The sequence below is a fragment of the Aricia agestis genome, chromosome 15 (assembly GCF_905147365.1).
Source record: "Aricia agestis chromosome 15, ilAriAges1.1, whole genome shotgun sequence".
In the NCBI taxonomy this organism is placed as follows: domain Eukaryota; kingdom Metazoa; phylum Arthropoda; class Insecta; order Lepidoptera; family Lycaenidae; genus Aricia; species Aricia agestis.
This window is the reverse complement of record NC_056420.1, coordinates 4,498,015-4,516,061: the sequence shown is the minus strand read 5'-3', so window position 1 is coordinate 4,516,061 and position 18,047 is coordinate 4,498,015. Positions and strand designations below refer to the sequence as shown.

At 38.1% G+C, this 18,047-nt stretch overlaps 1 protein-coding gene across 2 annotated transcripts; it reads left to right on the top strand.

Moving 5' to 3' along the window:
* The first annotated feature begins 862 nt into the window (after positions 1-862).
* Positions 863-17,440, top strand: LOC121734262. Of its 2 annotated transcripts, none has more exons than XM_042124753.1 (12): positions 863-1,076; positions 1,148-1,299; positions 1,809-2,029; positions 2,662-2,808; positions 5,318-5,432; positions 6,276-6,381; positions 7,393-7,504; positions 7,805-7,963; positions 14,325-14,451; positions 15,209-15,309; positions 16,355-16,465; positions 17,027-17,440. In XM_042124753.1, exons 1-12 carry the CDS (start codon positions 1,031-1,033, stop codon positions 17,109-17,111), a joined length of 1,482 nt encoding a protein of 493 aa, XP_041980687.1. In that variant the 5' UTR covers positions 863-1,030; the 3' UTR covers positions 17,112-17,440. The 2 variants fall into 2 exon arrangements, with proteins under 2 accessions (XP_041980687.1, XP_041980688.1); XM_042124754.1 differs by having other exon boundaries at positions 15,209-15,317.
* The last annotated feature ends 607 nt before the right edge of the window (positions 17,441-18,047 follow it).

Here is an 18,047-nt window from a genome sequence, read left to right as displayed (position 1 = left end):
TTAACCACAGGTATTAACCGATAGTTGTCTACCCATTAGATCTACTAAAATGAAAGCTGTTTGACAATCAAATTAAAAAAATAAGAAAATGCCTCCAGTTTTGCTGGGAATACGAAAGAGTGACGTTGTGTTTTTGTATTATTTTCCTAAAATTGTGTTATTTCGGTTTTTAATGTGTAATGTTGGAAGATTATTAACCATTAAATATTCGATATCGTGCACAAGTGTAGGCAAGTGATACAACTTCAAGAAACTTTGTCATTTTGTGTTCCCTCCAAAACTCCATTGAAAGTTTTAGTAAAGGGTCTACCACTTTACTAAAACAAATGGCTTGACGACTACCTACTACATTATTTATTTCCAACAACCTTAAATAACATTTTCTCTATTAACTAATTAACTACAATTATATAATAATTAATAAATAATCTAATACAATAAAACTAATCTAGTAAAACTAAATTACATTAAGAACTATGTTAATAATTAAAAAAAACAGTTTAAATATAATAAAAATTAAAAAAAAAAATCTCCACAGCCGAACATATAACCTCCTCCTTTTTGGAAGTCGGTTAAAAAAGGTTGTCATCCAGACTCAGTATATATTAAGTCTATGCATGAAGGTAGACTTTTACTAGACTTTCGACTTGCCGATCTTCTGGAAAAACGACAAACGTTTTGTAAACTTTTCACGAAAAAAATTTTTTACCCGCCATATTTTACTTGACACTGGCCATGGTTAAAAAGCCGAGCGCCCTATTATTAAAAAAAACTGCCTCATTGACGTATGGGACTGACGACTGTTAGTGTCAAGTTATTTGTCATTGTCACGAAACATGAAAAATACGTCAGTCCATTGTAATACAAAATTTCGCGAAAACAGAAGTTCTAGGACGAGGCCTAAGACGCATGATCAATTTTCTTTCATTCTCTGTCAGCTAGTGAATATCGATTTTAAAATAAATAGGACAAAAGTTTCATAGCCAGTAAACATGTTACGGGTCTGATAAATAAACGTTTCGTGGAGATAATGTTGCATATAGCGCTGCTAAGCTTGTGGATCCTACATTTTCACAGTAAGAAGTAGTTAATGAACCTTGGCATATAAAATCTACGGGTGGAGCGTAAAGTTTATTGTTGGTTGTAGATGCGAGAGCTCAAGGTGACTGCACGGATCTTCGCGGGCGCGTGATTTCTCACGGTCTGCATTACGTGCCCGGCCCGGATACCTGCACACTTTGCGTCTGCGACAATGGACTGCCTAAAGTGTGTAAGTCGGTCCTGTGCTCACCACCACAGGCGAGTATCGTGTACCTTTCACACTTGACCTTTAAAATAAACTGGTTATAATGTGATATAATTGTAACAAAAGACTAATGCCTGTTTTCACCAAATGTCTCCTAATGCTAAGTGTTCCCTAGCGATCTTTGTGGGTCAAATATCTCTTAAAACAAACATTTAAAAAAAGTAATGTTTTGCAAAAGTACTTACGCCCTAAGGATGAATGTGACACACAAAAATTTGTGAAATCTTGAAGGATATGTACCCTTAATGGCCCACTTAGCGTTAGGAGGCGGTTGGTGAAAATAGGCATAAGTCTAGTCTATTAGATATGTCTTATCTAATTTTAAAATAAATGTCAATTTTAGTCAATAGATTTTTATTAACTACAAGTTTTGTGTAAAAGGATTATGATTGTAAACTGGTCACAATTATTAATGGAATAAGAAAAATAGATTTAGTTTTAATCAAGTTGTAAATGTAGGTACCTACATTACATTACAAATATCAACATGTTATACTTGTAGGACTGTCAGTCATTTCGGATGGGTGACATATGCTGTGAGTTCATATGCCTGGATGACATAGTGAAGCCTGTAGACAGTACGGAGGCTAACATCAGGGTGGCAGCCGGAGGAGCGGCTGCTGTCTTTCTCCTCTCTCTCGCACTGATAGTTTACAGAATCAGAAGACAAAAGAGAAGAAGACCCTTGCATGCTGAAGATCAGAGGAGCTTGACAAGCATAGGGTAAGTTCAATTATACTATCCTTATGAAATTGAAATCTATACTTAGATATAATGATATAAGAAATGTCTTACAATAATTTACCACTCTGTAAAAATTATCATTCCATAAAGTAATGTTAAGAAAATATGTAAATTACAACACATTATGAGTTTTTAATTATTTCACTAAGATTGGTTTACTTGAATTTGTTTATGAATGCATTTTTATCTTAATGAGATAAATTATTTTTCAAGTCCTTATTAGCCTTTTTCCTTTCTATTTTATATAATATTATGTTATTGTTATAAATAGGGCAAACAGACCAAGTCTATGATACTACTGACCCGCTAGAGTCTGTGGGTTAAGCCAAAACGAAAAATCAAGAAAGTCTGAAAATAAAGGCTATAAATAAATAAATAAATATTGTTATTTAGAGGTTATTGTTTTTTTCATTGGTAGTTTTTAGACTTTATATTAACAGCAAAATTTGTATTTTAGTAATTTGTATAGTGCCATGCAAGAGTTTCAAAAAAGTCACTCTTTCATTGTTGCTACTTTCACATTAAACTGTATCAAGTGACAAATACACACCCTTAAGTATTGTCACTTAGTTTTGTTACACCCTTTATAATAATATCATCTTTTAAAACAGGTACATAAGTGGTAGCATGGGATATATGGGGGGAACATGTGAAACGGCTTTGGGAGCTTGGAAACCATCCGGAAATTATCTGCCAAGGGGGGAAGCTCCACCACCTTATGATGAGGTTGTTGCTCAATGCCGTGGAGATCAGATACGGTAAGAACATAGTTATGCAGTTGGAATTCATCTTTTAACCATATAAAAACCCCAATAGCTTATTAATTTTCCATAAAATTACCTAGTTATAGAAAAACATTTTTAATTTGTGTTGTTCTACATACAGCTTTTATTGGTTAATACGTAAGTATTTTGTTTTTAAAGTTGCATTAACAATGAAGAATCCTATGTTGAATTATAATAAAAATGTGGTGTAGAAACAGCAACATATACAGATGATACAGCCTGCCTGGCGAGTGATAATAATCCAAATAAGGCCTCAGACATACTGCAAGGTCATTTAGAAAAAATACAAAAATGGATGGAAAAGTGGCGAATCAAGGCCACCAAATCTACCCATGTTACCTTTACTTTCGTAAAGAAAACTGTAAGCCAATTACACTAGATGGAGATATCCTACCACACAAAACAGCTGTCAAATATCTGTGTCTGGATAGGAGACTTACCTGGGCTATACACCTAAAAACAAAGAAAAATGAGGCAAATTTCCAGCTTAGCAACATGAACTGGCTTATAGGACGATCATTGCAGCTATCTGTACACAATAAAATACTAGTGTATAAAAGTATTGTGAAACCAATCTGGTCCTATGGAATAGAGTTATGGGGCTCAGCAAGTAACTCGAACCTTGAAATACTGCAAAGATTTCAAAACAAGGCCTTAAGAACCATTACCAATGCACCTTGGTTCACACGCAACACAGAAATTCACGAACATCTTAACATTCTAAGTGTTAAAGAGGAAGCAAAACGACACAGCACCAAATACTTAGACACTTTACAGACACAGTCAATGAAGAACTAAATGACAAAAAATATGTTTTAGCCTTATTTATTGATTTTTCCCGGGCATTCGATACTCTCGATCATAGTACGCTCATTGAACAACTTGATTGTTGTGGAATTAGAGGTAATTTACTTGAATGGTGCAAAAATTATTTAAGGAATAGGAAATTTAAGGTTAAGGTTGAAAAAACCACTAGTTCCTTTGTAAACGTCACAAATGGCACAGCTCAGGGATCGGTGTTGGGACCCCTATTCTTTCTGACCTATGTTAACTCAATGCACCGGTGCATTAAACATTGCATGTGTTACCAATTTGCAGATGACACATGTCTATTGGCAGCAGCTAAAGACCTTAAAACAGCAATAGCTAAGCTTCAATCGGACTTTAATGAACTGTTAAAATGGTGTCATGACGCAGGGCTGGTAATCAATACGGACAAAACTAAATTGTTAATTATAAAATCTCCTTACCTTAAAAAAGACCCCACCCCCGTCAATCTCATAGCCCATAATCACTCTTGTATCCATATCTCAATCACCTTACGAACTTGTGCTTGCCCAAAAATTTATATCGTCAGTAGTCAAAAATACCTTGGACTCATTATTGATACCAAATTCTGTTGGTCATCCCATATCGAACACGTATTAAAAAAATTAAGACAATTTTTGGCTAACATTACTATTTTGAAAAACCGTATCCCGCTTAAAACTAAGATACTCCTATATCACTCGCTGGCTGAATCGTATGTGCAATATGGTCTTAGTAGCTACGGGAGAACTTATACAACTTATCTTAACCAAATCTATAAATTGCAAGTCAAAATCCTCAAAACAATATTACCTCTAAAATCTAAATCAAACGACGGCTGCTTGGAATTATTGTTCAAACAGTGTAAAGTTTTACCTGTACACGATATGATAAAATATAATTTACTAAAGGAATACTTTTTTGATGATGACTTAAAACATCCTATTGAACATCCAGTGTGCACGCGGGCCGTCACTCATAACCGGCTCCGTACACTGCGCGCGAGCAATGTGTACGGTGAGAGGACGGCGAGATACCTAATACCGCGCTTATTAAATCAATTACCTCCTGAATTAATAACTACCATAACTCATTCTAACATAAAAAATAAATTAAAATCTTACTTTCTTTCGGAACATTGATATTAATCTTCAAAATTTGTAATACCATTGGAATGCACTCATCTTACTTCTAAAAATTTCGTAAACGTAAACTGATAACTTGTACTACGTCATTAAACCTACGTGGTTTTTCTGTTAGTACTAAATTATAATTTTTTTCATCTTGTATTAATAAATAAATAAATAAATAAATACAAAAAGAGATTACAGGAACATGTAAACACACTAGCAAGAGCCCTCATTACTAGTAATACGCATAAGTCACGACTAAAAAAGTGGAATATACTGGACATTGACAAAAGATAGGGCCATAGGATAATGGCCAATACAGCAAACTTGGACTTACTTAATGGAGTTTGGACAAATAAAACCCAATTTAATAATGGATAAGATCTGATTATGGTTATAACTAGCCGATTGCAGATGTTGAAAGAAAAAAAACATTATAATATTAATAAATATTATAATAGTCATGATACAGTACATCAGTATTTGACTCATAAACATGGTACCGACTTTTCCTAATTTTTCTTATTTTGTTTTACAATTTACAGAATAAATGGTGATGGATCTTATCATAGGAGTTTTGCGAGTGTAGTGGAGCCTTTACAACGAGCTGAAGATATACAGTGCGGTAACCATGGATACAGTCAAAGATCTGTGGCACAGGTAAAGAATAGATTATACTATAAACATAGTATAGATCAGTAGATTGCCTTTTGCAAACATGCCATGATTGGTTTAACCGCGCCGGATGCCTATTCGTACAGATGCACCCATTTTAAGGCGACGCCTTGTTAATTTGGCTGTAGCGATATCGATTTTTCTCAGCAATGACTAAAACTAAGAAATTAAAGTTCATTGTCAGTATTCATCATGTATTTGTCTTTGAATTACCCATAGCATAACACGACTGGTCAACTTTCTTCATAACACAGAATAATCAATCAAAAAGGCCTCTGTAAAAAAAGGGATTTCTATTTTGCCAACAAAGGAGAGCGATTTAAGCTTCCAAAATTTGTACATATATTGGTTCAAGCATAAACTTTAATTTGCCCATAGCTTATATGAAATGTATTTATGGTTTTGAAATTACGCGACAAAAACCATTTTGTCGCTTACGCCCTTTCCATTTTTTGCCAACATGGTTTTTTACTTTAATGCGGCGTCACCTTAACCGTTGCGTTGTGTTTAAATGAATAATATGATGTACTGTTCTTTACTTTGCCTAAACCATGTCCATACTTCCATATTAATATTATAAATGCGAAAGTCTGCCTGTCTGTTCTCTTCACGCCCAAACCGCTGAACCGATTGTGCTGAAATTTGTTATGGAGATACATTGAGTCCCGTTAAAGGATATAGGACATTTTTTTCCTGGAAAAATGTATGGTTCGAGTGATAAACAAATTTTGTCGCAACGGAGTTGCGGGCGTCATCTAGTATCTTTATATTTAAATTTTTTGTTGATAATATTAATCTCAATTTAATTTTTTTATTAACAAATAACAGATAGCTAACACTCAGAATTGCTACAACGCTCCACTTCTACAACCTGTGCATCAACCGGAGACGAGAGAAGCCACCATTATAACACACCACCCTCTGACAGCTAACGGTAAGATGACATAAAGATAAAAAAGGCTTCCTAATTTTAGGAAGCCTTTGTTATCTTAGTAGTAGTAGTAGTAGGTGCCCTATTACTAAGACTTTGATGTCTGTCCGTCTGTATGTCACCAGGCTGTAACTCAAGAACGGTAATAGCTAGAAAGTTGAAATTTTAACAGATTGTGTATATCCGTTGCCGCTATAACAACAAATACTAAAAATAAAATTAACATTTAAGGGAGGTTCCCAAGGCCCATACAACAAACGTGATTTTTTTGGCCTTTTTTGCTCTACATCAATAATAGCAACAGGTAGGTACTTGAATTTTTCACATAATCTTTAGTTTTATGAGAACTTTAATATTAAATAATAATGAAAAAAATTACATACAAAAAATATTAAATTAATTTAATTTCGCCCTAATTTTGCTCTATAATGGTACGGAACCCTTCGTGCGCGAGTCCGACTCGCACTTGGCTGATTATTCTTGACCCGCGAACGCGCCAGCTTGCACTGCATAGTTTTTTTAACCGAACTTGATGGACTCTTTTCAGTAATTATTATAAACAACAATTACACGCGGCTGTTACTAGAATATTATTGTAAGTTGAAAGTCTTATTCTTTATTTTTTTCAATTTATCAACAATTCTTTTAAAATTTTAAAATATTTTTTGTTTCAACAAATTGTAACGCGATAACCACGTACGTATACGCGATACGTAGTATCCCTTAGTAGTCTGTGGCGATAACACACTACACGAATGATAGCTGTCAAGTTCCGCACACCACTACACTGCAGGCGTGCGAGACGCGGGTTGCGGTCGGCGGGGGGATTGCCCCCGCCCTTCGTCTCAGGCCCCAACCGCATTTAACTGGCGCGCTAACAATATGTATTCGGTACTCAATTTGTAGACTCGTGGAACAAATTGTTTGACACAGTAATTACTCTTCCTTAGTTTTTATTATTCGTACAATGTAATCTAGTTGTTTCACTCTAACTGTTTGTCCGTCTCGCTCCAGTGCCGCTGGCGGCGCGTCTGACGGGCTCGCTCGGCGCTATCAGCGTCCGCGAGCCTCGCCCGCACAACGTGCCGGGCTTCTACGCGCCCGCACCAACGCAACTCCTTACTTTGTAAGTGTTGTTTTTTTCCTCTTTATTAATAAATAAAATATGTACTACATTGTCTACATGCCTTTACACAAGTATACAGTTGAATCTATTTTATCCTTGTCTATCAAGAAACTTTTCTAACGTTTTATGATAAAGTATAAGTGTTAATACTTTATACATTGCTATAGTCACAATGTCATAACGCCTGTAGTCTCTAGTCTGTACAGTGTACACTTCGTGGGTTTTTTTTTATGTCAGACACAGACATCGAAATTGCATTATTTTATTAGGTTTGGTTTGACTATATTCCGCTGTTTTCAGGCACCGCACCATCCCTCGCATATCTACGGACAGCGGCGTGGAGTGGACGGTGGCGGGTGAGGCGCGGCGTTCGTTCCACCGGCCGCGCGCCGCCGGCCGCAGCGTGCCGCGCAACCTCGACATCGCATCCGCCGCCCCCGCGCCCCCCGCACCCCACGAGTGAGTGCGACAGAGACGGCGCATACAGCCCTCTCTCTCTATTGTAGCGCGCTCGTTCCACCGGCCGCGCGCCGCCGGCCGCAGCGTACCGCGCAACCTAGACATCGCCTCCGCCGCCCCCGCGTCCCCCGCACCCTACGAGTGAGTGCGACAGGGACGGCGCATATAGCCCTCTCTTTCTGCTGTAGCGCGAGAGAAAGAACGGCTTGTAACACTCTTTTGTAGGGCACGAGAAATGGCTAGCGAGTAGCGGTAACAAGTTCCTCGTGGTAAAAGTTGTGTAAGTCTTTTATTAAATTATTTGTTTATTAACCTCTTGAACCCCACCGACACCTTAACGAGCCACCCGTGAAAATACCTCTGTGTACCACCTCACGCTGTTTTCTAACTTATTTCAGTGTATTTAAAATTTAATTTCGTTTGTTCTATGCGTTATTTTTAAGATTATAAAGTTGGCTACAAAAAGAACGCACTAAATTAGTTCCTGATTGGCGCAATTTTGTAAAACTTAAAAAAAAAAAACGAAAAATTTAAATGGCGCCATAGAACGCGGTATTTGAGGCTCAATAGAATTTTGATATTCCGGTATTCCAGAGGTTAAGGCTATGATTACAAATAAATCTAAATTACCATTAATTGCTAAACTATGAGAAATTTAAACGATACGTTTGTGAAGTAACAGTCGCGATCACAAAACTATAATGACTAATGGTAACTAATACACAACAATATCTAATGGGGTAAATTGCAATCTGGGTATAGAAACTTTGTCAGTTAGCATTTATAATTGCGACCAAGTAGAAAATATAGTATCAATATATTGTCCTCCATCTATACAAACGAGTCAGACGGATTGGGACTTGATTTTTTCAAATTTACCGAACAAAACTTTAGTGCTCGGTGACTTTAATGGCCACCACAATTATTGGTCCAGCAAAAATGATAATCGTGATTATCAAATTTTTAATGCGATATCAGATAGCAATCTTATTGTATTGAACAATGGCCAATCCACTCGTATCGACTTGTTACATAACAACATTATGCAGTATTCGTCCCCAGATCTATCTCTAGCCACTAGTGATTTAAGCCTGAAACTCGAATGGTCGATATTGAATGAAATGCTAGGTAGTGATCATTGTATAATTAAAATTACTACTTATCAAAAAATAAATAAATTTTTAAAATATAGAAGAAACTATAAAAAAGCCGATTGGATTTCATATAAAAAAATATTACACAAACTTTACAACAATTACATTTTTCAAAACAATTTGCAAGCATCGTACGATCTTTTTATTGACTATATGAACATAGCAGCGGATTTATATATTCCTAATATTAAAATAAACGAAAACATCGAAAGCAGGTTTTCTTGTAAGCCATACTGGAATGCATCTCTCTCTAAAGTGGTAGCAGAACGCCGTTTGGCCCTTTCTAAATTTCGACGCAACCCCACACCCAATAATTATAATATTCTTCAGGATAAAATCAGGGAATCTAAAAGGCTCATTAGGAATGCTAGAAACACATCATGGCAAAACTTTTGTTCTTCCCTCGACCAAGTATCTAATCAAAATGAGCTGTGGCAGAAGATGAGATGGGCCAAGTAGAAAATTCAAAATATGTGTTTGAGAACAATAGGTGGATTTCTTAGAAATACTGCGATCCATGTGATGGAATGTGAGCTTTCTCTCCCTCCGTTACATATCAGGAGACACTATCTAGCTGGAAAATTTTTATTAAAATTAAAATCTGTTTCTAATTATGACACTTTTTCCATAGTTGATAAATTGTCCGATCTTTGCCAAAGTCCATTCTGGAGACGAAATAAAAAGCCCTTATTGGTCCGCTTACACGACTCATATAAGACGATACCTATTGAATCTAGCAGTATTTAGGAAGATTTTCACTCATTACATGGGTAAGTAATGTGATCCTATCTCATGTGGTAAAATTATACATTGAAAATGCCCCCGAACCCAAGAAAACATTAAAAATGATTTGAAAACAAAATGTAATAACTATATTGTAAATTATTTTTCACAGTTTCATAAAATATTTACAGACGGATCCAAATACCAAGATAAAGTGGGCGCAGCTTTTCTGGATCCACAATTAAATAAGACCGGTAGATTTAAAATTAATTCATATACATCTATTATGGGAGCAGAACTATTTACTATTTACAATGCATTATTATATGTACAATCTAAACACACCGGCAAAATTAGAGGAACATAACAAAATTTTCAATTTTTTTTTAATTGTTCACTGATTTTTATATATTTATTTATTTATTTACTAATTGATTATTAAAGAATAAATTTTATATAAATTTAGGGCATAAAAACGTGAAAAATAGAAAAAAATCAGCAAAAATCAAAAAATTAAGAAAATCTTTGAAATTTCAGTAGTAAGTTTTTAAGATAAATTCTCCATTTTATTAAAGAAATGCCATGTTAAAAGCGTGTAATGCCTTCTATGGATCTCAAGAGGGCCTGGATACGCCATTCCATGCTTGCATTTTAATTGTCAATCATTTCCTGTGGGATATTCTCCTACTCCTCCACTAGCGCCAACTCGAGCTCCTGGACACATTTTGGAGCTGGAGTTTCAACTCGTACCGTTCACCCATTGATGTGCCACACGTCTTCAATCGGATCCACATCCGTAGACCACGCTGGCCTCTCCACCTGGGCTACGCCAGCATCGTTTAGGTAATAATACCCGATTTTCTTACTCTATGGACGCACATAAAATTGAAATTACTACCTAAAACTGTGTAAAAGGCACACCATGCAGTTCCAGGATGTCGGTGCTATAGCACTGTACTGTCAAAGTACCATCATCTATAATCATCAGCTCCATGCGGGCTCCAAATCATATGCAACTCCAAACCATTACGAAGCCTGCATCATAGGCCACTGTTTCCGGTAAGTTTGATGGCCTGTAGCTTTCCTTATGATTTATCCACATTCTTTATCGCCTGTCAATACAATGTACACAGAATTTGCTCCCATCACTGTACAGCACAAGATTTCATTCACTTGTGTAATTTTGATGTTCACGTGCAAATCTTAGCCTGGCTCTTCGGTGTCCTGTCTCAGGTTTTGGTGCCTTTGCTGGCATTTTTGAGTTTAATTTAACTTCTTTGAGTCTTCTTCTTACTGTACAATCACTTACACGTTCATCTTGGACATGTTCCGACAGGTTTCGTGTCTGCATAGCAGTTTGAGGTTGATTTATTAAGTTTTGTTTCCTTACAAAATGGTCATCCTGAACCATTGTCACCCGATATCTGCCTTGTTCTCGTCTCCGAACGTAAGATCCAGTCTCTCTGAAGCGTTGAAAGTTACGATGAACCACGGAAGCCGAGACACCTAAGGCCTGACTGACCGAACGGTAGGTATGACCTTTCTCTATCGTGGTTACAGCTCTAGCTGTCGCAGATGCTGGGAAATCACTAATTTTGTATCTAAGCAATGTGTTCTTCCAAAAACCAAACAATCAAATGAGCTGAGCATACCTTTCACCCCGCTAAAACGCCATTCTTATCAGGAACACTTACAACGTCAATAATCGAAAAACACTTATTAGGGCATAATTGCTATAAAAACCTATTAACTTGCCAGTTTTGTTCAATATTTTATTTCTTGAATGAGCTTAGAAGCTATAAAAAAGGCTTTCAGACAGCCCGACTCACTTGAGTTCAAGTTTTGGCCCTTTTTACCTATGTTCCGCTAATTTTGCCAGTGTGTGTATTAATGTTAAAAAAAATGTGATTTTTTGTGACTCCAAGAGTGCTCTTCAGCACGTATTAAAGTGTTCTTCTAATGATCGATGTACGCAGTTAGCTTATGATATCGTGGCATGTATTTTAAGTTTGATTAGGTCTGGCAAAGAGATTATATTATAGTGGATACCTGCTCATATCGGCATCATAGACAACGAAAGGGTAGATGGTTTAGCGAAAGAAGCAACCACGCAGGGCGATATAGTTGGGCGTCTTCCTGACTATACTAATATTTTAACTAACGTAAAATCTCAAGGATACCGGTTATGGAAAGAATATTTTGATGAACGGTCATTATCAAAAGGAGTGTGGTATAGAAGTATGCAAGTGACTATACCAAAAAGACCTTGGTTCGATGATGCCGATATGAGCAGGCGTTCCGGACATCTTCCTTTAAATAGTTTCGCTTCATTGATGGGAAAAATCACATCACCAAATTGTTCAGAATGCGGCGTGGTGGAAGACGTGTACCATATTTTAATCGAATGTATCCGGAACGAAGTCGAGAGACGTAGAATTCTATACGAGTATAATATTGATGTACGTCAGATAGGAGTATGTAATAGTTTTCTTTCTTTCCCAAAATCAAAAGAGGCTAGCATGTTATATAAATTAGTTAAGTTAGGCATTAAGTTTAGAACATAAATTATTATGTATGTTCCTATGAGGGTGACATGCTCGCAAAGCGAACAAACCCTCTTTAATAAATAAAGAAAAAAAAATATATCTAATGGGGACTTACAAGTTACTACTAATAATTAAAATTTAGATAACTCGCTAACTTGTTTCTTATAATTGCACAACTTTGAGGAGAAAATGTCTACTTTGCATAATTTTTTATTATAATGTGTGCAAGAAAGCTTGAGAAATGTATTTTAAATTATGGACCTTAGTCGATGCAAATAAATTTTATTTTATTTTATTAAGGCAAAAACAGTTTTTTACAAAAATTATTACAAATATGATTACAAATAAACCTAAATTACCATTAATTGCTAAACTATGAAAGATTTAAAGGATGCCTTTGTTAAGTAACAGTCGCGATCACAAACTAGACTAAAGGGTTACTATAATACACAACAATAATGTGCACTTAAGTTACTACTAATACAAAATATAATGATATTAAAATTCAGATAATTCGCGTATTTGTTTCTTGTAATCGCGCAGCTTTGAGGAGAAGATATCTACTATGCATAGATTTTTATTATAATGTATACAAGAACGCCTGAGAAAAGTATTTTTTGCATAATTTCTATGACAAAAAGGAATGTGGAAAGTGTCTTTAGAACGTGAGGAAAAAGATCGAGTAACTTTAAAGTGTACCAAACTTAATAAGTCTGGGGAGCTGGTATAATTGTTGACAATTTTATAAAGGAAAATAGCATCTAGGTGGTCACGTCTGGAGCACAAAGAATGCATGTGATGTAGTTTCATGCTTTCCTTGTAATCTGTGTGTGTGTGTTCGGAGTGGTAATTAAGGTATTTTACAAACTTTTTTTGTACTTTTTCTAATCTCTGAACGTGGACGTCATAACTAGGACTCCAGACCACGCTACCAAATTCGAGAACACTACGCACATAGGACATGTAAAGTGTTTTCAAAGTGTTACCCCTACGTAAAGGCTTGCTGAGACGGATTATAAGACCCAATGCTTTAAATGCCTTCGTCACTATTCTATCAATATGTGAATTGAAATGTAATTTAGCATCTAAATAAATGCCGAGATCACGGTCTTCCTAACATCCCGTACTCGAAAGATACCGGGTAATGCTTCCTTGTAAAAGTTATATACTCGTAACAACACTTATCGGTATTTAGGTGAAGTTGATTATTTTTGCAGTACAATTCAAATGACCTTAAATCTTCTTGAAATAGTTCACAGTCATCGTTGGAATCTATAATTTTGAAAATTTTAGTGTCATCTGCATAGAGCAAGTGACGAGAATTTTGGAAGCAAATCCCGATATCGTACAAGTACAAATTGAAGAGGAACGGACCGAGATGCGAACCCTGAGGGATTCCAGACGTGATCATAATGAAGCTGGAAATACAGGCTCTCAATGCCACTGCCTGGCTGCGATTACTGATATAGGAGCAGATCCATCTCCACAGATCACTGTGTATACCGATTCTAGCGAGCTTCTTTAAAAGTGTGGAATGATTAATTCTATCGAACGCTTTCGAGAAATCCGTATACACGGCATCTACTTGGTGGCCGGCATCCAAAGCATTGATCAGGTAGTCAGTATATTGCACAAGATTCGTACTTACTCCGCGTCCATGGAAGAACCCGTGTTGTTCGGTAGGTACAACATGACGCATTTGTGTTGTAAGTGATTCGGTTACAATTTTCTCTAAGACTTTACCGAGAATATTTAACTTAGAAATGGGTCTGTATTGAGAGATATCACGTTTGTCCCCTCCTTTTGAGATTGGTGTGATAAAGTGTTGGGATAAAGAAACAAACATATTTCCGGTATTGATAATACATACTGTAGTTCAAGATCAACGCATTAAACACCACTCTTTCCACAATAATAATATGGTGTAACCTATTACAGTGGCGTAGTGCGTGCGGGCAGCGGGCGGTCGCGCGCCCACAGCGCGGAGGAGGGCGACAGGCCGCCCCCGCCGCCGCCCCCTCTCACACCCCCGCCTAATGCGTCCCTGCCGCTTACCGTTGACAAGGTATTTACATTTTACAATAACAGTTGCACTCAAAACTATTTGGGATGCTTTGCGAAAAATGTGTTTTTGAGTTAGAAGAAACTTTATTTGGTAAAATATTACAATTTACAAAGTTAGTAATATAATCGTTTCATTTGCTTGTTTAAAAGTAAATAGTGAAGGTTTAGACACAAAGTTTCCTGTCAAAGACTTAATTTAAGGGGAATCTAAGGGGGCTCGAATCAAAAATCTCTTCAAGCCTGATTGTTAGATACAAATTTTCCGTGATGATAAACGCTTTGACGTCGCAACGTACCGCTACGCCCCGGATCAGTGAGTTACTATTTTGAAACGGAGTGCCGCCACGAGATTAGTATAATGCGCAATAAGGTTGATTTTTAATCCCAGACAAAAAAAAAAGAAGAGACTTGTCCATTTGCGGCAGATAGTCTGCTTGTCTGTCTGTCGTTGTATGGCATTTTGGGTTTATCTTCTAGCACTATGAGCCTCGAATGATTTGATCGGTTTAATATTTTGAAATCATTCGAATACTTGAAACTCACTACAGTTTTAAATGGGATATTGTTTTTAACAGTGCCGGTCTTCGCACTACTCTGGGTGAATTCTTTCGGCGCCCAGGGTTCTGGTAGTACTAAAAAAGGAGGTGCGGCGCCTCTTATTATTTGCCTTCGCCGCATTTTATCCGGCGCCCTGGGCAGTCGCCTTGCGTCGCCCCCCTAACGCCGCTACTGGTTTTTAATTAAGTTATCGTTTGCAGCCGTCGTGCGTGTGCAGCTACTCGGGCGGCGGCGGCGGCGCGGACGGCGGGGAGGACGACTACCGCAGCGAGTGCGAGAACTGCAAGACCACCGACACCGGGTACGAGTGTACGTCTACTTGTGTAGTAGTGATGGAACTGACGAATTTTTTCTCCCTAGATGTTTGTTACCTTAGGGACCTATCAGACAGAGAGCGGTCCCGCGGTCAAGCGTTCAAGCGGTCAGTTTTGCGTTTCTCGTGTTATTTTTTTTTTGAGGGTAGGGGATTGGGCCTCCCGTAAACTCACTCACTCGGCGAAACACAGCGCAAGTGCTGTTTCACACCGGTTTTCTGTGAGAACGTGGTATTTCTCCGGTCGAGCCGGCCCATTCGTGTCGAAGCATGGCTCTCCCACGTGTATGTTAAATGACGTTATAACTCATATAACACGACGCCTCTCTACTCAGGGGCGTAGCTACGGCCCGGCTATCAATTATGCGGGGCCCGGAGCCATGAGTATGCAAAAATGAATAAAAACTTTCCTAATACCATTTTTTTAAATTCACAAATTGACAAATTAAAAAACAGCAATTCCTTTGTTACCCGAGTTAAGCGTGAGCTCAAAAGTTGGCAACACCCTATGTGATTTTTTCTTTTCTGAGAAGTTTTATCTTTCCTAAGGGCCTCCAATTTTTTTTATACGGGGTCCCGCCAAGCTACGCTACGCTTCTGCGTTATATACTTAGATATACTCACACAGGGGGCGTCCTGATTGACCGCTCGAATAAAAGCGAACTCAGAATGCCTTAACGCGGGACGACTCGTTGTCTGATAGATCACTTAGTAGTAGTAGTGATATTAAAAGCATAGTCGCTTTCGCATACTAGATGTTGCCCGCGACCTTATCGTGCTGACATTTTGTTGATCGCACGGATAATGTCTCAAATCACCATGCTCGATTTCAAGCGGTAAAAAGGAAACAGAGAAAGACATGTACAGATTTTACCTACTATGGTCAAGGTCAGTTAGGGCTCCCACACATAACTGCGAATTCGCATCGCATCGCAAATATCTGCGAGAAAATTCATAATAAAAATGACATTACGATGCGATGCGAATTCGCAGTTTTGTGTGGGAGTCCTACATAGGACTTTATAATTTGTAGGTGGGAGGAGAACGGCGAGTGGTCTGAGGGCACGCAGACACTACAGCGGCGTGCGCCCCCGCCCCCAGCGCCGCCACCCGCCACCGCCACTCTGCCACAGCCCGTCACCAGGTACACACACTTATACGCACACCTATACGCACGCAAATACGCGCGCCCGCCCCCCGCGCCGCCTCCCGCCACCGCCACACTGCCGCAGTCCGGCACCAGGTACACACACGCATACGCACGCTTACACGCAAATACGCACGCACACAGCGGCGCCTGCCACCGCCACTCTGTCGCAGCCCGTCACCAGGTACGCACATTTATACGCACGCACACGTTACTCGTAATACGCACGCACACAGCGGCGCGCGTCTCATAACTATACTGCAGCAACCCGTCACCAGGGGCCGTACCACGAAACCGTTTTGAGACTCAAAAAATCGTACAAGAATGCCGCGGCCTACTCTAACAAACGAGAAATTACGTTTGTATACGCATACAAGGACGCATACAGCAGCTTGCATATCCGTACTCAACATAATATATAGTACCGCAGCCCCGGCCCGTCACCTTACATGTGCGTACGAGTGTCATGTACATGGTATGCACATAATGTATGCTATAACGGTGGACACAGATTGACATAAGTCTTTATGTTACTAAATAAATAAATGCATTTTTCAGGCGTACTGTAATGGGACCCCCGTCTAACTGGGAGAACTGGTTCAACACGATACCGGACTCCGACTCCGAGTCGGAGGAGGAGTGAACCGGACATGTCCGCACCGGACAAGTTCGACCCGCCCTCATTCCCGGACATGTCCGATACCATTAAGCGTAAGTCGAATCTCAGAAGACGAGTACAGGCGTATGTGAAACTTCTTTTATCCAAAAGCAAAATTTTATAACGCGCTTAAAATTGCATTCTCAACGGCCAATGAAGTTTTACTTCAAAACAATCATGTGTGTTAATGTAGGAGGTATGTAAAGTAAAACGTAAGGTACTCTTTAGCTAACACGATACCACTTTTCGGCTTAATTTTTTTTATATTCTTCCCAGCGGCAATGAATTATGTCTTTACAAGTATCGAAGATCCCTTTTGTTAGTATTTATATTCTTCCCAGCGGCAATGAATTATGTCTTTACAAGTATCGAAGATCCCTTTTGTTAGTATTTGAATAATATTATGAATAATTCAATTTTGGTTTGTAATGTTAGTCCAAAGTGATGGTGTCCAAATTATCATATTATGTGACTGTTTATGGCTAATAAAAAAAAAGCAACGGATGGGAAAAATGGTTCATGGCTGAAGACAAATTACATTATACAAGAATATAATACAAAGTGTACCAAAACTAAGTGTTTTTTTAACTAAGTGAACTTTAGAGTCTTAATGTGTTCCTTATATAAAGTTCACTGTGAAAGTAGCAGCGCTGAAAGAGCAAGTTTTTGTGATTTGTATGGGCAAGCGCTGGAGCGTCATAAAAATTTCCTTTACAAAAGTAAAAGAAAAAGTTACTCTTTCAAGACTGATACTTTCACAGCGAACTCTATACAGGAAACTCATACACACCCTCAAGTATTATCACTTAGTTTTGTTACACCCTGTAGAATCAATCCTGTTGCGTGTCTGCATAAACGGGATAGCAATATGCGAGAGTGAAAGAGAGGAAAGATGCGTTATTCGACTTTCTAGGTAGAGTA